This window comes from Polypterus senegalus, chromosome 9 (genome assembly GCF_016835505.1).
Source record: "Polypterus senegalus isolate Bchr_013 chromosome 9, ASM1683550v1, whole genome shotgun sequence".
Classification (NCBI taxonomy): domain Eukaryota; kingdom Metazoa; phylum Chordata; class Cladistia; order Polypteriformes; family Polypteridae; genus Polypterus; species Polypterus senegalus.
The window spans coordinates 8,711,573-8,735,887 of record NC_053162.1 but is presented as its reverse complement, the minus strand read 5'-3'; the positions used below and the strand labels follow the sequence as shown (position 1 = coordinate 8,735,887).

General features: G+C 40.5%; 1 protein-coding gene across 1 annotated transcript in view; it reads right to left on the bottom strand.

Annotated features, from left to right (window-relative positions):
- scai (suppressor of cancer cell invasion) overlaps window positions 1-24,315 on the bottom strand; it is a 395,139-nt gene that overhangs the window by 202,860 nt on the left and 167,964 nt on the right. Inside the window, exon 4 of the mRNA XM_039762685.1 lies at window positions 3,582-3,713. Coding sequence (XP_039618619.1) covers window positions 3,582-3,688 — 107 coding nt within the window. The 5' untranslated portion in view covers window positions 3,689-3,713. The remainder of the gene's footprint in view (window positions 1-3,581; window positions 3,714-24,315) is intronic.

Here is a 24,315-nt window from a genome sequence, read left to right as displayed (position 1 = left end):
TCCGGAAAAATCAGCGCACAAGATAAATAGGAAGAGCAAGATCCGCCTTTACACATTATTCATTGGTCAAGGGTCTAACCTTCAATTCAAAAGGGATAACGGACATGGGGATTACGTGACATGTAATGTGAATTTTGTTCTTCATTTTTCAAATTGTTTGCTGTTGTAAAGCATTGGTCATCATTGGTTTTATGATATTGTATCAGACGCGTTTGCAACGCCATTCAGCATGGTGACATGTAGTGGTGGCTCTGTGGCTAAGGATCTGCACTGGTAACTAGAAGATTTCCAGTTCAAATCCAAGAAAGGGTCCTACTCCATTGGGCCCTTGAGCAAGGCCATTAACCTGAAAATTGCTCCTGGGTGCTGTACAATGGCTGACCCTGTGACCTGACCCCCAAAGGTCAGGCAAAAAGACAATTTCCCTTAGGGCAGTGGTGGGAAAAGTCATTCCTGAAGGGCCGCAGTGGCTGCAGGTTTTTGTTCCAACCCAATTGCTTAATAAGAATCACTTTTCGCTCTAGAAACACTTCTGCTTCATTTTAGTTGTCTCCCTCATTGAGATTTTGAACCCTTATTGCTTATTGAAGTCGTAAACAGCTGCATTCTCGGTTTTTAATTGCTCCTTATTAGCAATAAGATGCAAATGACAAAAGAAACCAGCAGTTATCCATTTTGCTTGTTCCCCTTTACACCTGTGTGTATTTATCGTGCACTATTTGGTTTAATTAAATACTTGGAAGGAAAGAGAAGAGAAAAAAGTGAAGGGCTGAGAATTACCCATCCGTTTTACACTTCAAAATATTTGGATGATATCTTTAGAATGGAAAAAAAATCTAGGATATGAGAATGACTTGACATAGCAGAGTTAAAGCACTAACAAGCCATGAAATGTAATTACAGGTACTCGTCGACTTACGACCACGATTGGTTCCGACTGACTGGTTGTAAGTTGATCTGGACGTAAGTCGGCCTATGTTAAATAAAGGTAAAAATATTAGACTGGGTAATGATATTGTAATAATCTAAAAGTAATATTTTATTAACATTTTCTTACCTTCTAAGTCAAACACAACATACTACAGTACAATTGGCTTAATATGTGGAAGACATACAAAAATAAGAAATACTGTACATTTAATTCTTGGCACCACTGGTGCTTGGCTGTGGGTTGTTGATATTGCCTTCATCAGGCAAGGCTGCGGACGGGGTGATGGGAGGAGTTGCTCTTTTCATAAAATAGTGAGCTTCGTCTGAATTTTGTTTTTTTTTTTTCTCTTCATAAATTTTGCAATAAGGACAAAATGTGTCTTTTCCGGCGCGTTCCTTTAAAGCAGCGCTTCCCGATTGGGGGTGCTGGGTGCGAGCAGCTGTTGCTGGGGGTGCCAGAATCCATCAAGGAAGAAAAATGAAAAATATTATTTGTACAAAATCTTAATTTATCTATCCATTCCTAAATAATTAAATGGGCAGGCTATTTTGTATCAGTGCGATACGCTGCTTGTTAAAACAGATGACTTCCGCTCTTACGCGCACTAAGTGCTACGTGGGTATTATGAACTATCATATGAACTCATATTTTTTCATACTTCTTCTCAAACCAAGGGGGTGCCATATCGGCCTCGCCCGTCACAGGGGGTGCAAGGGGAAAATAAATCGGGAATGCGCTGCTTTAAAGTTTCAAACAGACTTCTAGCCTTTGACTGCATTGTAAAGAGGCTTAACGGCATCCGCTTTTGAATCTGATCTTCCATCCAAATGTTTAACAATTTCTCCATTTCATGGATGGGCCCGGTACGTTGCTTCGTAATCACTGTTGATCGCAAAGGTGCAGAACATTTCACAGCTTCACAAATTCTATTTTTGTCCTTTAAAATAGTCGACACGGTAGAATGTGATAACTTCAAATCACATGTGATCGCATTCACTTTCTTTCCTCCTTCATACTGTTTTATTATCATCATTTTGGTGTCTAGTTCAATGGCCTTTCTTTCCTTTTTGGCAGGCTGAGGAGTGGACAGAAACAATTTCCTCTTGGTAGATATGTTAGGGGTATATTATTATCAAAAACTGCCAAAACAACAAGACACAAACACACGTGGGGCAACACTGCTGCGTATAGTATTACTGCTGCGTAGCGAGACTTGGGACTGCGGGAGACAGGCACTGCCAACAGCTGGCGGGGGAAACTGTCAAACACGTCGTAAAGTCGACCAGTCGTAACTTGCATAGGTTGTATGTCGACGAGTACCTGTATTGGCAAGGATTGTTTTCTAATTAAGCAACTGGGTTGGAACAAAAACCCGTAGCCAATGCGGCCCTCCAGGAATGACTTTGCCCACCCCTGCCCTAGGGGATTAACAAAGTATATCAAAAAAACACCAGTTTAAAAGTTTGTCTCGACCATCGCTACAAACTACCGTATATACTTGCATTTAAGTTCTCCCACGGATAAATCGAGACTTGACTTGATCGTATAAATCTCTGCTATTTTATAATGTCGGCCGCACAAGTCAAATGCGCAAAACTCACGCTGTTGGTCCAAGAGATTATGATATGCTAACTCCCACCTGAGAGAGTAATAACAGAGCACACAGACCTTTTTTTTTTCTATGTATTGTGCCTACGTGACCACACAGTAAGTCCCGAACTATTCCGAAGCGACGTTTACACTGTTTTGTGTTTTTTGTATCTGACACCCTCATACACCTTTATCGTAAGAGCATCCCTTATCTGTGATGGAGCGTTCGATCAGAAGAAAATATGAAGCTGGTTTTAAATTAAAAGTCGTTGAAGTGGCAAATGAAATTGGTAACTGCGCTGCTGCAACAAAATTCGATATATCTGAGAAACTGGTGCGAGATTGGAGGCGGCAAGAAGATGGGAAAAAAAATTTTAAGTGTCGTATTTTTGAACGGGCGTATAAGTCGGGGTCTGCTTTTATGATAGATTTTTCAGGTTTCAAGACCCGACTTATACGTGAGTATATACGGTATGTGGGGTAATTAACATATAAAAAAAAATCAGTTTTTAGTGGAGAATAGTGTTAACATAATTCTGTTGAGGAATAAGAGCTGCCAAGGTGCATCGAAACAAATTACGTAATGTGTAAACAACATCCTAATTGAAATGAAGCTGAAAAATCAATACCTCAAAATAAGTATCGGCACAAACCTTCACTTCTTATTATACTACAGATACAAAAAGGACCCCCTAAGCTGAATGATATTTCATTATTTTGTAGCTGCACAACAACACATTCATGGCTGAAGTGAAGCCACAATGCACCCAATTTGTTTGTGCATTGATGCAATTAGGGTTTCTCACCCTACGTGCTCACATAAATCAGCCATGACAGATATTGTCGAATCAGAATATGGATGGCGGGGCCTGCACCAGTCTCAGTTCCGACAACTCTAAAAATATAACAATCAAGACAACAAAACAAAGTAACAGAAGCATTTGCAGATGGGTGGAATTATTCAATAAGTTTCTAACCTGACATGCTTAAGTGTAACAATTCTAATAATGAGGATGATGTATTAGTACAGGCCTTTTGAGCCTGGTAGTGAAGTTTTAACCTTAAACCATTAAAGAGCTGCTTGGATTTATCCAAGAGGTAACAGAAGTCTGTGACGGTCTTTCTCTCTCCCAGAGGGATGTCCTCCTCTGCACCCCCAGCTGACATTGTGCTTCTTCCTTATGATTTATTCCTGCAAGAAAAGGAAAAAAAAAAGTTTATAGAGTGTTTTCCCAGTTTCTTATAAGGTACAAGTTTAAAAATAAATAAAAGCAGAGATTACAGTACACATATTGACAAACGCAGTGTGGAATATGGCCGGCCAGTCATCCCGGCCAATACCCCCAGGCCGCCAGGTGGAGCTCTCCCTGCAGCATGGAGGTGCCCCGAATGCCAGTAGGGAATCACGGACAGTGGAGATTTCCTTTACAGCCCTGCTGGATACTTTGGGGGCCAACAGAGGACGCTGCAGGGAGACCCAGAGACTCTTACCCAGAGACTCTATAACCCGGAAGTACGTCTTAGTCACAGCGACAGGAGGAATGACGTACTTCTGGGATGAAGAAGAGGACTTTTGATTTGACCCGGAAGTAATAGGAAGTCACATGGACTGAGGGTATGGAAACACTTCCGGGTCAGGGAATATAAAAGGACTGTGGGAGATCCCAGTTGTTGAGCTGAGCTGGGTGGCAACGCATCTGGGAGTGGAGGAATTATTGATTATTGTGTATTTATATGAGTATTATGGAGTGGAGGGTGCTTGTGCACTGTAAAATTGTCCGAATAAATAATAATTGGACTTTTATTTGGTGTCTGGCATCTAGTCTGGGGGTTCAAGGGGACGACAGCGCCCCCTATCTGTCACAGTAGGAAAAGAAGTAAAAAGAATCGGCTGGAAAACACCTGAAAAGAAATAACATGATGGCTGTTATACAAGGCAGCATGGTGGTATAGTGGTTAGGATTTGTCATGTGGACCATGTAATAATAATGCACTTAGAACTTACCTCAAGTCAAAAGTATCAGGAAAAAAAAAAAATCTTTTTCAACTCTAAAAATAGTTTTGTCTGCAAACAAACAACCGCTTTTATGTGTGGTTTCTGGATGCTCTCGGCATATAGCACAGTACATTATCTCACTTGGCTGGGATGCAATCTGCTCTAAGCGGTCATCACAACTTACTAGTTGCGGAATATTCTCCGTATTTTATCTGCTGAAAAAGGTCTTCCAGTATGTCAAAAGTTATAGTGCCCTCCATGATGGCTGCAACTAAGACACGTTTTCCCTTAATTTCCCCCTCTGCTCCACAGTTTAAAATTACAACTCAATCAATTCAGTCTTGGTAGTTATTTGACTCCCGGTGTTTAGTGTTCTGCAAACCACCTTAACATGCCTTTCTTTTAGTCAGAGTCTTTCAAAAATGAACCCTAGGCACATTCTGTACAGAGCCCTGCATAATGTTTGGGACAAAGACGTATTTTTCCTTGATTTATCCCTTCGCTCCACAGTTTAAAATTACAAATGAAATAATTCAGACCTGATTGAAGTGTACATTGCAGACTTTCATTTAAGGGGATTTGCACACATTTCAGTCACACTGTGTGGACATATCAACATTTTATACATGGGTCACTTTATATACATGGAGAGTTGGCTTGTGATTCCTCAGGTGTGTTTCGTGGCTTCATAAGATACTTTGGCTTACTTCTCCACTTTGGAGTCTGTAGTTGCCATTGTCCAACATGAGGACAAGAACTGTGCCAATGAAAGTCAAAGAAGCCATCATGAGGCAGAAACACGAGAAAAAAACCATTGGAGACAATCAGTAAAATCTCAGGATTACTCAAATCAACTGTCTGGAATATCATGAAGAAGAAAGAACACTCAGGTGAGATCAGTAATCACAAAGGGCCTGGTAGGTAGAGGAAGACCTCCGCTGCTGACATTTTGGCCAAACCATGTAAAAATGACAACACTTTTTATATATAGTCCCTTCATTTCAGTCTCCACAATTTTTTTATATGATCGCTCATTTCAGGGACATTTGGCGTCACAGGTGTTTCTAAAGACCTCAGGTGGGTTTCATGGCTTCATAAGATACCTTGGCTTGGATACCTCAGAGTCTGTAGCTGCCACTGTTCAACATGAGGACAAGATGTGTGCCAATGAAAGTCAAAGAAGCCATCATGACGCTGAAACACAAGAATCAAACCATTGAAGACAATCATGAAGAAGAAAGAACGCACTGAAGACTAGGGAAAACCATCATGTCTGAGGACAGAAGAATCCTCACTATGATAAAAAATAAAATATGGAAAAAAAAAGCTGCAAACAAACAGTTTTCAGGGGGCCGATGTGTGGGTGTCAGAGACGACTATCAGCAGAAGACTTCATGAACAGAAATACAGAGGACACACAAAAACAAGGATGGCCAGATTATAGTTTGCGAAAAAAAGACCTGCAGAATTCTGGGAAAAGGTCTTGCAGACAAACAAGATGAAGATGAACCTGATCAGAGTGATGGTGAGGGAACAAAGTGTGGAGATCAAAAGAAACTGCCCAAGATGCAAAGCAAACCACCTCATCTGTCAAACATGGAGGTGGGGTGTTATGGCTTGGGCAATAAGTTAAGATCTGCTCAAGTTCCAGAAGATGCTTCCAAACTCTTTGGATGGCGCTTCATCCTACAACAAGATAATGATCCAAACATACTGCTGAGGTAACACAAAGCTAAAAAAATGGAAAATTCTTGAATGGCCAAGCCAGCCACCCGATTTCAATCTAACTGAGCAGGCCTTCCATATGTCGAAGAGAAAACTTAAGGGGACAAGCCCCCCAAAACAAGCAGGAGCTGAAGATGGCTGCATGAGAGACTTGACAGAGCATCACAAGAGAAAATCCTCAGGACCTGGATGATGTCTATGAATCACAGACCTCAAGCAGTCATTGCAGGCAAGGGATATGCGACGAAAGGGCTAAATATGACGGCTTTAATAGACCTGTCATTGCTGTGTCCCCAACATTACGGTGCCCTGAAATGGAGGGACCATGTAGAAAAGGTGTGGTGAGCAAAATGTATGCAAAATCCCTGAAATGAAAGTCTGCAGTGTGCACTCTACTCATGTCTGAGTTGTTTGATTTGTACGTTTAAACTGTGGAAGCAGAAGAGGAAATCACGGAAAAATGTGTCATTGTCTCAAACATTATGGAGGGCATTGCATGTCATGCCATTATCTAACACACTTAATGCAGTTGTGGGTTGCCGGGGGTGCTACTGTCTATCCCAGATAACGAAGGAAGCAAGGCAGGAACAAACACTGGACAGAGCACCTGTCCTTCACGCACACACACCCACCCACACACACACACACACACACCCTGGGCAAATGTAGTGTTGCCAGTTCAGTTAACCTGCAAGTCTTTTTGGACTGAGGGATAAAACCAGAGCACACAAGCAGAACATGCCAACTCCATGAAGAGAGGACACAGGGCACAAACCTGGGTCTCCTTACCGTGAGGCTGCAGAACTGTGCCACCCTAGCAGGAAATATGATTTTGATAATAAATTAACTTGAAAAACAAGCACCTTTATCAAGACCGCAGCAAAAAGTACAAGAAGTAAAATGTCAGGTAGGTGATCTCTCACAAATTATTCTGGTTATCTCAGGGACCCTGGAGGAATAAAGGCTTGAAAAGCCACTGCAAATGAACACTCTACAATGATTTTTTTGGTATTTTTGTGATATTCCAGATTCACAAAAGGCAGTAGACAAGTCTACCAGAAGACAAAGGCTGGCAGGTTCAGTTCCTACCTTGGGCATCACTGTGGCCAAGTGTCAGTAAGGATGTCAGTTGTTTCTGAGATGATGTTTACTGTGAAACTTGCCGTTTTAAATTATTAAGAAATAACATCTGATGAATGAGGAGACTATTCTCTTAGAAGCTCGTGTGTCTGTGAAACTGAGTTTCATCCAAACTGACATTTCAGAAAGAAAGTGGCGGATTATTTCACTCCACTTCATTCCCCCGACTGAGACAGCGGTGTTCACTTTGAGCTGAATGCAAACAGAAGAGCTGAGCATCTCGCGAAGGCTAATGACTGAAGTGCTTGGGAAGGTGAATTTAGAAAGGACAAAGTAAACGCGTGATTTATTTCTTTAGATTTCTTTATGATGAGCAGATCAGAACGTTCAGAGCGTGCACTCTATAAATAATATTTCTTAATGTACTGAGCACAACTGGCCAATGACCTTAAACTTCTAAATCGCTGAGACATGGGACTATAAATCACATGGTTGCTCCTTTAAACCCCACTATTGACTCATCATGTGACCCCAAGCCTGACATGTAACCTGCCAGAGTTCCAACAGTAGAAATTTGGAAAGACTTAATCTGTGGATGTGGGAATTATTTACATTTAAATACATTTCCTTAGCAGATCCTTTCCTCCCAAAGTGACTTACAAAATAAGTCAACAAAATCAAGTAACATCAGTCTAGGGATTGTTTGACAGCAAGTGCTACAAGTCAAGGGCACAAAATCGCTAACCACAAGTCAAGAGCTCAGAACAAAATACAAATAGTTTGTGATGGAAACGGGGCGTCAATGGCCCAAACCCCAACACAAACACAGTTCTGGGTTCAAATAAAGGTTGGTTTATTAACCAAATCACCTTAAACACCTAACAATAATCATAAAATACAGGTTTTCTCTCCTCACAATAATTCTCTCGCTATCTTCCAGTCAAGTGTTGCGTCTCTACCTCCCAGCTCCAACTCGCCTGGATAATGGAGTGCGATCCCTTTTATCACAGACGCGGGAGTACTTCCAGTGCCAGTCAGATTGCCCGATGGGAGCACTTCCGGGTCACACGGAAGCCCATTATAACAGGGAGCTTGTCTCCCTGCAGTGCCCTCACGTGGCACCCACTGACCCCAAAAGGGCTGCCCTGCCCTACTACATTTCCCAGCATGCCCTGCTTGCTTCCCACTGGACAGGGATATCTGGTACTGCTGCCATCTAGTGTGCTGGGGGAATAAAAACTTCCAAAACTCCCCAGCGATACCTTTTCTTTTCCATGGGCCATCCGTCCATCTTTTCCAATCCTTCCTTCCAAGTCTGCTTCTTGGTACCTCCCCGGCCGGGATGCCTGTCCAGCCCATGTGGCATCTACAGAGTGTCACACACGTGAGCTTAGGAGGCAGTCAACAAGCCCGGAGGCGAGCGATATATTGTCCGACAGGGGGTTGAACTGTGGTACTGATATCTCTCTCTCTACCTTTACAGAACCAAAGAGGAAAAATAATAACACACGATCACCATCAACAATACCAATACTCGAAAATGGCTGTGCAACAACAACTCCTTCAAATTCATTATCACTTCCAACTCCCACAGATGACATCACTTTCGGTCCCTCAGCGATGACGTCATTTGCCGGCCAATGCTGATGACGTCACTTCTGGCCCCCGCTATAGTGATGTCAATTCCGGCCAGCTCAGATGACATCATTTCCGGTCTCAGCTAACTTCCTGCCTTCATCATTTCCGGTAGCCATTTTTGTCTGTATAAAAACAAACCTCACACCATGGTTGAGGTTGAATGTTTAATGTCATTTTCATTTCATTTTGACCAATTTGGATTCCTGAGATTATACGGGGCAACTCCCCAAACCTTTGCAACGTATTGTTGACTTTAATTATCACAACAGTTATAATTCCCAAATTTACAAGACCTGTTAGAAAGAAATTCACCAAACAAGGATCTCCAGACACTTCATAAAACACATCAAGGGAGTCAGAATTCTGAATGGAGGTGTCAAGCTCCTTCCACCAGACAGGAGCTACACACAAACACACTCTGGACTGAGATTTTATACCACACAGTGGTGGTACCACTCAGGCCTGTGGAATCAGAAGCTATTATTTGTTCACTAGATGTGGTAAAAAAATTTCCAATCCCATATATACTACCAGCCAAAAGTTTTAGAACACCTCAGTTTTTCCAGTTGAAATGCAATGAATAACCTAAAATGGTGACAGGTTAAGCAGTAAACTGCCTGGGTTTAAATTTAAAGTTTAGGTGAGCAAAAACTGAAAAAAGGAAATTTCAGAATATTACAAATGGGGCTTCTTCAGTGAACGACTAATAGATTACAACCTGCAGATGTTCCATGACAAGTCTCGCAAGTTGAAGCAAACAACTTACACAGGTGTCCCAACTTCTGTTGATTACTTAAAAACCCTACGAATCCCTTAAAGTAGAGTTACAACTGACTGTATATATTTAGAGATGTGTGCAGGTTTTTTTTTATTATTTTACACTGCAATGTTCAGCACTCCCAGCTGGTCTCCAATCCGAGTAACTTGCCAAACTCAAGCTTCCCTTGTTCATGGTTGCCATAATTCAGACATATGGGCTACAAAACATGTAACACTACAACTTAATAAAGGAGAGTCTAATAATAAAACAAATAACAGTATTAAGATTATTTAAAGGAATCTCTGGAGGCCTGTTGGAATTAGATTAGATAGATAGATAGATAGATAGATAGATAGATAGATAGATAGATAGATAGATAGATAGATAGATAGATAGATAAAGGTACTATATAATAGATAGATAGATAGATAGATGTGAAAGGCAGTATATAATAGATAGATAGATAGATAGATAGAGAAAGGTACTATATAATAGATAGATAGACAGATAGATAGATAGATAGATAGATAGAGAAAGGTACTATATAATAGATAGATAGATAGATAGACAGATAGATAGATAGATAGATAGATAGATAGATAGATAGATAGATAGAGAAAGGTACTATATAATAGATAGATAGATAGATAGATAGATAGATAGATAGATAGATAGATAGATAGATAGATAGATACTTTATTAATCCCAAGGGGAAATTCACAATACACAGAGCTGCTAGAAAGGCTGCCACTCACGGCGGCGCCTGGGTCACTAAAATTAAATATAATAATAATATTTAATATTATATAATAATATGGAAGGATGCTAGGCTCCCTGAAGCACTGGAATTTCACTGTACAGCATTAGCAGATGCATAAATACTTTCTTTACTGTAACATATAAACACTTCTTTTTTTTCCTTTCACATTTGTCTGCCAGCTCCACAAAGTGTCACTCAAATCACAGCCCAGATCACACTCCTGGATTTCTGTTAAGATAAACAGTGTTCTGGAAAACTGCCGATTTCAAAGAAACTCTAATCAGCTTCAGGAAAGCCCTTCTGGTCCATGTGCTCCACCACAGGATGAAACCCTTACAATATCAAACCTGTTCGCACCTTCATCAGTCAGTTGGGTCATGGTGCTTTACAACAGTGAAATATAAACAAGACAAAAAGCAATGAAACTGCACTAAATTATTCCAAGTGTATTAATGGATCTTAATCTCTTCCTGCTTTGTTTATTAATAATGGTTTCCATCTACACTTGCCAGTAGAGTCACCTCTCATTACTTGTAATGAGGGATTGTCCTATATTGCAACATAAAAATTCAGTGTACAGTATTGAATCAGTAAGTCCCGTATTTTCATATACATTAATTAATATATACACAAGCTCTTCAAAGTGCAGAGAATAACATGAGGACAGTTAAAATCAAACCAGTGGAGAGAACAAGCACCATTTTCATTAGGATATTAGACCAATATAGATGAGAACAGGCCATTCAGCCCAACAAACCTTGCCAGTCCTATTCATGTAATTCTTCCAAAATAACATCAAGTTGAGTTTTGAAAGTCCCTAAAGTCCTACTGTCTACCGCACTACTTGGTCGTTTATTCCAAGTGTCTGTGGTTCTCTGTGTGAAGAACAACTTCCTAAAGTTTGTAAGAAATTTACCTTTAACAAGTTTCCTTGTGTTCTACTTGCTTCTAAAGTCACAGTCTCGATCCACTGGACTAATTCCCTTCAGAATTTTAAACACTTCAATCATGTTTCCTTTTCATCTTCTTTATCTTAAAAACTGTAAAGGCTTAGCTCTTTCTTCATAACTCAACCCCTGTAGCCCTGGAATCAGTCTAGTTATTCTAAGCCTTTCTTATGAGGCTTTGTCCTTTCTGTAGCCTGGAAATGAAAACTGCACAGAGAACTCCAGATGAAGCCTCACTAGTGTGCTATAAAGCTTGAGCAGAACCTCCTTGGACTTGTATTCCACACTTTACACACTTCAGGGAGCTACATAACCTGACATTGTTAGCCTTCTTAACACTAGAATTCCTTAAACCTATAAAAAACTCATAATTCCAACCCACCTTAAATCCCTTCACACCTCCCCATCAGCGTCTTTTGTTTTGTAAATGCGTTGATCAGCACAAGCAGCCTGCTATCCCATCACTAACCCCCTACCTTGACAGAGATCAACTCATGCAGAAAGTTCTCCCAGCTCAAGCCAAGGCTCCTTATCTGTGTGTGAGGTGCCTGGAGTTGTACAGGGTAAATAATACAGTATATCGTTATTTGGAATACATGCATTTCATGTGTGTTCTGTGTCTACAACGATCTGGGTAAGTGTAGGATGAAAGGAAATGCAAGACAAGAAATGCTGAGCACATACCTAAAGCACAAACTTTTTCCATGTTATACTAATAATGACGTGAAGTGTATAATGTGTGAAGAGTTTAGTCCAAATATCAAGTAAACATGTGCGCTTTAATTCAATAATATAACCAAAGGGGGAAAAAAAAAGCATTCAATTTACATGTGGCTGTCAATGAGTTAAAAACGCCAGCTCAAATGTCAGCCAACTGGGAGTTTACACGTATTCTTGAATGGTGCAGAGGTAAGAACTGCTGCCTTATAATCAGAATGTCCCGGGTTCGAAACCGGGCACTCCTTGTTTTGAGTAGTGAGATGCTATTATTATTATTATTATCATTATTACTATTATCATACATTTGATTGGAGTCTGTAACACCTGGTATAAATTGTTGCTACTTGTAAAAGTTAGCGCTTATCTTTTTATTATTCAGTTGTATTCTCTCTGTGACGTTCACGTGGTACTGGCTTCTCCCACTCTGAGTTGATGGCATTTATCTACATTCTTATCACAAGAGCAGTGCTGACCACAGTTGGCCTGCGCCACCTCCACCTACTCAAAGCATCATGATGCTCCAACAATGATGGACGGATTAAAAGGCAGAAGTCTACGTGACCATCATCATCAAGCCCTTCCGTGAGAACCCTAAATCCAAAGAGGACTGTTTCATTTATGTTAGGTAGAATGCCCAGAGGGGACTGGGTGGTCTCATGGTCTGGAATCCCTACAGATTTTATTTTTTCTCCAGCCGTCTGGAGTTTTTTTGTTTTTTCTGTCCCCCCTGGCCATTGAACCTTACTCTTATTCGATGTTAATTAATGTTGATTTATTTTGTTTTATAATTGTGTCTTTCATTTTTCTATTCTTTAATATGTAAAGCACTTTGAGCTACTGTGTGTATGAAAATGTGCTATATAAATAAATGTTGTTGTTGTTGTTGCTGTTGTGCTGTGGCTAATACCTGCTCAGAACTTTTTGTTGTACCGGTAATCAAAGATATGATGTCTCGTGACCGCTATCACCCCAAACAAAGGCGAGACCGTAACAACAGACAGCTTCTTCACAGCAGTTTCGCTGGCTTATAGATGGCTGCACCGCAATACAACTCTGCTTGGCACCATAAAGTAAAACGGGACTTTCACCTGCAGCTATAGTTACTTTAGTACGCAAGTAATTCGCCATGACAGTGTTTAGATCTGGCAGTGCCACGCTGACAGTGTACACGCCCAAAAAGAAGAAGCCTTTGATTTCTGTCTAGAACAGGCGGTGTAATCTTTTGCTACCTGTAAAAGACATCGTTGAAGGAATATAAGCAGACACACAAACGCTGGTGTCTTCTGGGTATCTTGTTGTCACTTAAATTTATTGTTTTTCAGTTTTATTCTTGAATAAAAGCACCCATGTTTCATTATACCTTTGTTAAAAGAGTTTATTTTATATTCCAGTAACCACTTGAATGAGATCAAATCTGTCTCTGCCTCTCTCGCGCACGCACGCACGCACACACATTACATACATGAAAACGATATGCCATGGAGTACAGGCAAGATTGAAGAAGAAAAAAAAAAAAACATTTTCAAATGACAACTCATGATCAAATGGCCTTACACGCCTTTTTCTTGCTCAAAATTTGCCCAACCAAAGATACATTTAACAGTTTTAGTCTTTGCATCCGCACTCTTAAAAAACATGGAGAATTGTCTTATATTTTGGTCACTAGACCCTAGTGGTTTAATCACCTCCACACCCTCAATCCTATCCTGATTATTACAAAATACTAAATCCAGACAGGCTTCACCCCGTGTTGGTGCTTTACCATACTGAGTTAAAAAACAGTCTCGGATTCTATCTTAAAATTCCTGCTCTTGTGCTCCGCTATTTGCAACGGTATCCCTGTCAATATTTAGGTAGTTAAAGTCCACATGACTATAATATCCCCCCGCAAACCTACCTGCCTTTTTAATGTTACTAAAATGATGTGCATTGAAATTACTGTCTTCATTAGCTGATCTATAAGACACTTCTAAAAAAAAGGCCCTTTTCCTAATGCTTCCGAGGCAAAGCCAGATGTCCTCACTAAGATGGGGCTCATCGTCCAATTGAAGAGGACTTGTGTTTAAATTCTGTTTGACTTAAACAGCAACCCAACCTCCTTTTCTATTCCATTTATCCTTCCTAAAAATGTGTATCCCTCTATGTTATACTGATCCCCATCTTTGTTATTTAGCCAGGTTTCCATTATTGTTATAATATGATTATGCTTTGTTACATGAAACTACAACTCCCTTGTTTTATTTTTGATACTTCAAGCATTAAGGCAAAATATTTTGAATGTGTTACTCCTTTTACTTTTACATTTAAATGTTTGGTTGGAATTTACATTACTATGTATTTTGATTTTTACACTATCGTTTGTTCCTCCATGTACAGTTCTAAACGTGGCCTGTCCTAAACTTCTTTTCCAACATTCCCTACTTTAAACAATCCTCGACAATACGCCTCCCAATACATTGGTGCCCCTTCAAATCTGATGTAACCTGTAATGGTGGAACAGGTCCCATTTGTTCCAAAAGGAGTCCCAATCCCCAATTGACATTACCCTTCTAGTCTACACCAAGATCTGAGCCACACATTAAGCCTTCTAATCTCCTCAATATTACCTGGACTGGAGTGTGGCACAGACAGAACCTCAGAGAAGACCACCTTGTCATTTCTGCTCCTCAACCTGGCACCTAACTTTTTGAAATTGTATCACAGAAAAGACAGATTAACATTATGTATGCCATTTGTTCCAACATGGACAATGACAACTGAATCCATCCTCGCTCTGGCCAAGTGCCTATCCACCCTTCTAGGGAGGTCTCCCACCTGTGCACCCGGATAGCAATGCACAGTGTAAGATTCCCTGTATCTTGAGAAATCCTGTGCTCCAATCCCCCTAATGATTGAGTCCCCAACTCTTCCTACCTCTCTCTTTCTGAGAATTGGTTTTGAGGTGGTCCTCATCCCTGCCTAACACCTCAGAATCTACAGAGACACCATCCAGATCCACAAGGACCTGAAAACGGTTCGACAGTTTCAGATCTGAGGTTGATGCCCCCGGACAGTGTGCACCCTTTACCTTATGCCTTGTGACCATGACCTGCCTATCTCTACCTGTCACTCTAAAGTAGGCCACATCCTAAACATTAACACTGCCTTTGTGAATCTCATACCAAATGCATCACAAACATTAATCCTGCTTTTACGAATCTCATATCAAAGGGCATATAATAGAGGCATAATCATAGCATTAGTCACCCCAAGAGATGGTGCACCACACACTTTAACACCACTTTTAAAAATCCCATAACAAATGGCATATAACAGAGACATTTACATTTCATTTTCCATTCCAGCAGATGGCACATCACAAACATTAACAATATTTAACAAATTCAATACCAAATGGCAGATAACTGAGCCATATATATTTCCATTCCAACAGATGGTACATCAGACACATTAACACTGCTTTAGAATCCCATACCAAATGACATATAACTGAGACATATGTATTGCATTGTCATTCCAACAAAGTGTGCCACACACATTAAAAATACTTTTACGAATTCCATACCAAATGGCACATAAAAAAGACATACGTGTTGTATTTTCCATTCCAACAGATGGCACATCACAAACACTAACACTGCTTTTATTAATCCCATACCAAATGGCATATAACTGATGGTGCATTACAAATGTTAATGCTTTAGGTCTATGTTGATTACTTAGATTTCACTCCACCTAGAAGAAAGCTGCAATGTAAAAAATATGACAAAAGTGAAGGGGTCTGAAAGCATTCTGAATGCACTGCATGTACAGCATAAGAAGACTGTAGAGAAATAAAACCTTTACTAGCCATCCCGCGGCGTACCATACGCCGCATAATCAGGCCGTTTTTTTTTAATGATTTTTAAGCACAGGGAGAAAATTAACATTTGAAAAATCAGTAATGGAAGAAATTAGCCAGAAAAGCAACATTGTAACAGTGCACGGAACGAACCAACACACAATCGTCCGTGACAGAAAACTGGCGGACCGCCATCGCGTCCTCTCGTTAAGTAAGCACTGCCTGCTCATGTGCCCACCTCCAACTGGTCACTCGAGTCGTTGTCGTCTTTGTACAGTCCAGATGCACCTGTGACTCACGTAGACTTTTCATTGCTCTGTGCGGTTTTGGCCGCTTTTCTATATATAATCCACCAAGACACCCGACCACAGTAGTAGCGAGGTGGGAGGGCGGTGTGTACAAAGGGTAGGGACATAATGGCTCACTCACGCCTCTCTGCGCTGGGTAGACACACGCTCAATCTCGTGCATAATTATTTATTGAATGCTAAACACTTCTGGAAAGACATGACGAATGTTTGTCGCGGATGCAAATTGCTGTATGTAGCGTGTAAAACAGTTTGCTATGGTGCACACGGTCGCAAGCGTCGAATCAAAACTCGTTTTTTAAAGACTGCTTACTTCATTGTGCTTTAACCTCAGTTGTAAAGGATTGTTTTTTGCGATACCGCCCGCAAACCGTTTTACACGCTGCATACGGCGATTCACCTCCACGAGAAACATACTTCTTTGAACAGTCAACGTGGCTCGGAGATGCATGTGGACTCTACGACAGACGAATATAAATGACGCCGTTTTTTCTGTGTCGCGACTCGGTGGGTGTGGCTCTGCGAGTTGTCGTCGTATCCAATGGTCTTGGAATTGGTGGGCGTGGCTCCTTCCTGCGTGCGCTATAGGCGTCTTACTTGTCGGCGGCTTAGTGAATCCACGCCCCTTCCAGCGTGCTTTCCATGGGTGTCTTGCCTTAGTGAATTTTATATATAGATAATCTGTCAATTCTGATTTACACAGAAAACTGAGTTAAGCCATTAAAATGTGACAATAAGAGAGAAGTTACCATCCAATTAGGGAAAAAAGTAAATTTAGATACAAAAACAAATAAACCTTAATTTCAAATTAGATTTGCAACAGCAAACTGATTATGATATAATTATCTGGGGATGTTCAAATGTATAATTTAAATGTACAGTTAAATAAAAAACAAAGGAAATTAAGCAAATTGGAGTTAAAATAGAGTTAGTTAATTTTATGACTCGCTGCTTCACGTCTTATTGGTTCTTTTTGTCCTTCTGGGAACTGTTTGAGCAAACAGGCATATTGGACATACATATGTAGTTACATACAAAGTCCTCCATAATGTTTGGGACACAAAGACCTATTTTTTCCTCGATTTTCCCCCTCTGCTCCACAGTTTCAAATGACAAATCAAACAATTCAAACTTGTGATTAGAGTGCACATTGCAGACTTTCATTTAAGGGGTTTTGCAGACATTTTGGAAACTCAACACTTTTTCTAAACTGTAACCCCCCCCCATTTCAGGGCACCATAAAGTATTCCGACCACTTCACTTTGTTCACATTTTATGTGGCAGCCTTGTGTTAAAATCATTCATCAAGCAACACTCAGTTACCCAGAATGACGAAACAGGATTTTAGACATTTCTGCAAATCTTATACAGACACAAATATTCAGACCCTTTGCCCCTTTGTCAGGAATTACAGCCTTGAGTCTTTCTGGGTTTAACATGACAAACTTCACACACCTGAATTTGAAGATGTTCTGCTATTCTTCTCTACAGATCCTCTCAAGCTCTCTTAGGTTAGATGGAGTTAAGGTCAGGTCTCTCCAGAGATGTTCAGTTGGGTTCAAATCCAGGCTCTGGAGAGGCCACAGGAAGGACGCTCTCACGAGTTGCCCCTAAGCCACTCTTACATTACATTCTTTACCCTGTTGCCCATTCTGAACTCCACGGTGCTGTGCAGCATGTTTTCCTTGAGGATATCAGTACTTTTCTCTTATCTCCATCTGGTCTCACAGACTTTAATCACTGAAAACAATCCCACAGCATGATGATGGCACCATCACCATGCTTGACTAATTGGAGTGGTATTTGTACAAGTGATGAGCATTGCCTGGGTTCCTCCAGACGTTGTGCTTAGAACTGAGGTCAAACAGGTCAATCTTTATTTAATCAAACCACGGAATCTTTGTTTCTCAAAGTCTGAGAGTCCATTAAGTGGCTTTCTGCAAACTCCAAGCAATCTTCTATGTGTCGTCTGTTCACTCTGACATGAAGCTTAGATTGTTGTGGTGGTGCACTGGAGGGTATCCTTCCGAACGTTTCTACCATCACCACAGAATTTCTCTGGAGCACAGCTACAGTGACTATCGGGTTCATGGTAACCTCTCTTCCCAGCTCTAGGAAAAGATGTGGTTGTTGCTCCAAACTGCTTCCATTTAAAAATTATGGAGGCCACTGTGATCTTGGGAACCTTCAATGCTGCAGAAATATTTTTTAGCTTTCCCCAGATCTGTGCCTCCACACACTCCTACCTCTAAGCACTGCAGGCAATTCCTCTGAACTCAAGGCTTGGATTCTGCTCAACTGTGGGACCTTCTATTGACAGGTGTGCGCCTTTCCTAATCATGTCCAATCAACTGAACTGACCGCAGGATGACCAGAAACATTTCAATGATGTCAATAGAATGAGAAAGTGTCGTAGTAAAGGTTCTGAATACTTAGGCCAATGTGATGTTTCAGTTTTTTTTTTTTTTAATAAATTTGCAAGAAGTCCTAAATTTAAATGATATTAACACAACGTTGCAACATAAAATGTGAAAAATGTGAAGGGGTCTGTACACTTTCTAAAGGCACTATAAACTATTTTAAAACTTAAATATGATTAGTGTAGACTTAAATAAAACCCTTGACAAGTAGCACTGCAAGGTTAAGCAACCTGATTTGTCACATCTTCAAAGGTACTGTAATTTCTTATATCCATCCATTTTCCAACCCGCTGAATTAGAACACAGGGTCACGGGGGTTTGCTGGAGCCAATCCAAGCCAACACAGGGCACAAGGCTGGAACCAATCCCGGACAGGGTGCCAACCCACCGTAGGACACACACAAACACACCCACACACCAAGCACACAGTAGGGCCAATTTAGAATTATATTTATGGTTATATTTTTATGCAGAGTGCTCATGTCACAGTGAGCTTAAGTTTCAGTACAATATTGTAATTGGTACACAAAGGATAGAAATGGTGGCATTAAACAAAACTTTCACTTTAGCCTTCTGCCACTCAGATTACTGGCATAACTATAGGCAGTTGCACCGGGGCCCATTGGAATAGGGCCCATGGTGAAAGCATGCTTAACATTTTTCAAGTGTTATGAACAGACGTCTTGCTAAAAGTCCAATAAAGCAGGACATAAAGCAGGACAGGTTATTCACTAGCTTCATCAGAAATGGCCTCTCCCCAGGCAGCCAGCTCTCAACTACCACAGACAGGCTTTGAACTGCACCAGTTTAAAAGGGAGGCTCTGGCTTTATAAATTCAAAGTATACTTTCACTAGCTAAAGAAAATCTAGAAAAATATCTGTCAAGGGAGAGGAACCATTAAACCTCTGGCTTGATAAGACAAGTTCAGACAAGAATCTTAATAAATTGAGAGTACAGTAATCCCTCGCTATATCGCGCTTCGACTTTCGCTGCTTCACTCTATCGCGGATTTTAAATGTAAGCACATCTAAATATATATCACGGATTTTTCGCTGGTTCGCCGCTTTCTGCGGACAATGGGTCTTTTAATTTAAAGTACTTGCTTCCTCAGATTGTTTTCCCAGTTGATTTCATACAAGGGACGCTATTGGCGGATGGCTTAGAAGCTACCCAATCAGAGCATGTATTATATATGAACTAAAACTCCTCAATGATATAAGATATGCTTCCCGCGGTGCTTGATTGTTTGATTCTCTCTATCTTTCTCACTCTCTCTGCCTGACGGAGGGGGTGTAAGCAGAGGGGCTGTTTGCACAGACAACACGGACGCTCCTCAACAAAATGCCGCTTTATCGCGGTGCTTGTGTATACTGTACTTAAAAGCACGTATTGATTTTTTGATTGTTTGCTTTTCTTAGCGAGCGCTCTCTCTGACATTCTCTGCTCCTGACTCCTTTGAAGATAAGATGTTTGCTTCTTTTAGTTGTGAGAAAGAACTGCCATCTCTGTCTTGTCATGGAGCACAGTTTAAACATTTGACTAAAGGGTGTTATTTCATGTCTAGAGGGCTCTGATAATGTTAACAGGGTGGGAGAGTTTATAAGGGCTTAAAATATATAAAAAATAACTATACAAACATATGGTTTCTACTTCGCGGATTTTCACCTATCGCGGGGGGTTCTGGAACGCAACCCCCGCGATCGAGGAGGGATTACTGTATATTTACAAAACAGCAGCCAACACTGAACCATCAAAATTTGAGACAGAATCCAGAAAGTATTTCTTCACAAGGCGTTGTGTGAATCTAGAACAAACTATCAGATCAAGCAATTGAACAAACCCTGACAACTTTTGAAAAGTATTGGGATTACACTACTGGTCAAAAAGTTTCAAAACACTTAAGTTTTCCATTTTTTTTTTCCCCCAAATTTAATCAGGTGAAATGCAATAAATGACCTAAAATGGTGAAAAGGTAAGCCATAAACTACCGGAGGTATACATTTACAACCGGAGGTATAAATTTACAGTTTAGATTAGTAAAAACTAAAAAACCGAAAACTTTAGAATATTACAAAAGGGCCTTCTTCAGGGAACAACTAATAACAACCTACAGATCTTCTGGACCAATTAAAGTAAATGGAGCCCTACAAGTTGAAGCAAACAATTTGCACAGGTGTCCCAACTTCTGTTGATTACTTAAAACCCTCTGTCTTTCTTAAAGCAGAGTTATGGCAGATGGTGTTGCTATATCCTTTGAATTACAACTTGGGCAATATTATACTGGAGAAAATTGTAAATTCCAATGATAATGTCAAGAAGACGGCACTTAACAAGCATCATTACCATTATTATAGGCCTTTCATTTCGAGAAATTGCAAAAAAAAGTGGCAGTGAGTCCAGCTGTGTCCTTCACAATCCAAAGGCAATTGGAACCTGGAAGAAACTCTGATAGGAGGAGATCTAGCAGATCCAAAGTCACAAGCCAATCAGAAGACAAGTTTCTGAGAGTCACCAGCTTGCGTGATCACAGGCCCCTCATAGCACAAAAGCTTCAAGCACAGCTTACCAGTGCAGGTCAACAAAATCAAGTGTCACTTTGTTCTGTGAAGAGGAGACTTTGTGCTGCAGGTTTGACAGGGCGAGTGGCAGGAAGAAAGCCATTCCTTAAAGGACAACATATGGCCTACTGCAGACTGGAAGAAAGTCTTATGGACCAATGAATCTAAAATAACATAATCCAGCAAAGTCTTCAGTTCATCGCATACGGTGTTTGTCCATCGGCGAGTTGGTGAAAGGATAGTTCCTCAGTGTGTGACAACAACTGTCAAACATGGAGGACGGAGTATCATGGTCTGGAGTTATTTGACTGGAGGCAGAGTTGCTGACTTGCATTCTGAATCAAACGGGTTACCACAGTTTGGCTGTTATATCAGCAAAAAGGGGGCTACTTTGATGAAACAAAAACTTCAATAAAATTTTGTACACTTAATAATTCCTTGACTTATTTTAATTGCCATTATTTGTTCTATGCCTTGATTTGATGAAACATTGACATTAAACTGCATGCATTTCCATAAAAACTGAGGTGTTCTAAAACTTTTGACTGGTAGTTTACAGGACAATAAAACTTTTTAAATATTCCTGTACGCTTAAAAGTGGAAGGACAACAAGGTCACCAAGAAATGAGCAGCACGTAGTCATGGTGTCAAATTCAAGCAGAGGCCCGATGGGAGACAAGCATGACAGCACTCTCTAAAGATATATTTACATAAAACAAGCTTCTGCAGATTAGCCTACCAGTAAATTTACCTTTAAGGGAAAACGATTGTGTCTCTTATCTCACGGAATAAAAAACAACTGCAATAAAAATTTAGTTAGGGCATTAACGCAAACGGTGTACAGTTAATGCATTTTTATTTCTGGTTGCTTCCTGAATGTACTCGAATATCAAATTAAGTGTGCCGCAGCAGTAATTAGCAAAGACCAAATGACGGCAGCAGGTTAATTACTATTTTGAAAGCAACCGTCAATGGAAAAAATCACAATAAACGGGGTAAAAACCCTTTATTATACAGAAGTGATTTTCTAAGCAATACGTAGGCAGGAGACTTGTGAGTAACTCAGGGCTTTATTAAAATGCGCTGAACCTCTGAAAGACAAAGATGTTAGCCTGCCGTACTCAAACCGGAGGGGAAAAAAGTCAAATTCTGTGCCGATATACATTACCACGAGAAAAGATAAAATTCTGAACATGTTCCAGGAATTAGATTGAAATGATGATTTCATTATTTAATGTCGAAGTGTTGCCTGGACGCAGCCTACTGAGATAAGCGTTTCTTGTTATTTGCATATAGAAGTGAGATAAGAGTGGTGTTAGGTAGGTTATATAAGACACTTGGGCACAAATCCACCAGTTCTTGTGTTTTTATTTTTTTTTTTGTTCCTCTTCTGCAAGAGACGTGAGCTGCTGGGGTTACAACAAAACGACTGTTTCTCAATAAATAATGAAGCATTAAGCCAGAATGTGCATAAAAACCTTAGGGAAATATCCGTTTCTCTACAAGATGTTTGCAACATGCGGTGTTATCTAAGTACACACGACACCAGAAGGTAAATAGGAGTACATGAAAAGCACAAGTGCTCTTTGAATAAGGACATCCTTGGCAAGCAAAATGTCCTTTCATGCAGTATTAAAGAAGACGGAGTGCAGGGGAGAAGCTGTTGGGGGCATCAGGGTGGTGCAGTGGTTAACATTGCTGTATCAATGGATCTCTGTGACCCACAGTGGTTACTGAAGTGGACCTGAAACCTCAAGGTTACAAGCTGAATCCCACCTTTGACCCAATGGGAGACAAATCACGTAGACTTCCTGCGTTTTCCAAAAGTAAGAAAATTCAGGTATGCACAGTGCCTTCCATAACATTTGAGACAAAGGCACATTTTTCCTTTATTCATCCCTTCGCACCACAGTTTAAAATTAAAAATCAAACAATTCAGACTGGTGATTGAAGTGCACATTTAAGGGGATTTGGGCACATTTCGGTCACCACACTTTTTGTACACGGTTCCCCCATTTCAGGGCACCATAATGTTTGGGACACAACAATGGCAGGTCTGTTAAAGCCGCTGTCATAGTCAGCCCTTTGTCACATATCCCTTGCTTGCAATGACTGCTTGAAGTCTGCGATTCATAGACATCGCCAGGTGCTGAGGAGCTTCTCTGCCAAGCCTCTCAGGGCTTGTTTATACTTCACGCTCAGAATGCGTATGCGCACACATTATGGCTGGTCCTCTGAGCAGGTCCTCAGAAATCAATGCGATGCGTGTGTGAGTTGCAGGAACAGCAAAAAGTTGGGGGGCGCAGTGTGATAAAAGTCGGAACGTGACGTCAGAGTCTCTGTTTACTATCTACACGTGACAGAAAGCTGCTTTGAGGATCCTCTGGGATCGATGTGCGCGCTTCGATGTTTGATAAATGGTTCGGTGAAGCAAAATACCGATGCATTCGTGGTGCTTTTATATTCAAGCATCGCATATTCCCAATCGTGAGGATACGTGAAATTTTAAAAGTCTCACATACCGTCTTTTTTTTGCAAACTTCACAACAACAACATAAATGCATACCACGGTATCTGAGCCACAGAGGAAAAAAATTAAGGACACGGTGAAAACGTGCATTTTGTGATTAAAGTGGAAATTTTGTCTTTAATCTTGAAATGTCCACTTTAACCTTGTAGTTTACTTTACTTTATCATTAAAGCAGACCGTCGTAAACGTCATCCCAGTTTTTATTTGCTACAAGCTTCTTGGACTTCCTCCTGACCTGACAGCAGCGGCAAACAACAATAGATCACCACACAGAGCACATTAAATGTATGATATTCCAACTCTCTGCAAATTTAGAATCTTAAGATTTATACTTGATATCACTTTCATGATGAAATGCATTAAAGTATGTATATGTTACATTTTACAGATAAATCGTTAATTTCGTTTAAATAATGAATACTGTTACTAATTACACACATGGCGGTGACACGGTGGCGGAGTGGTAGCACTGCTGTCTCACAGAGAGTCACGTCGCTGGTATTCCCTGCTT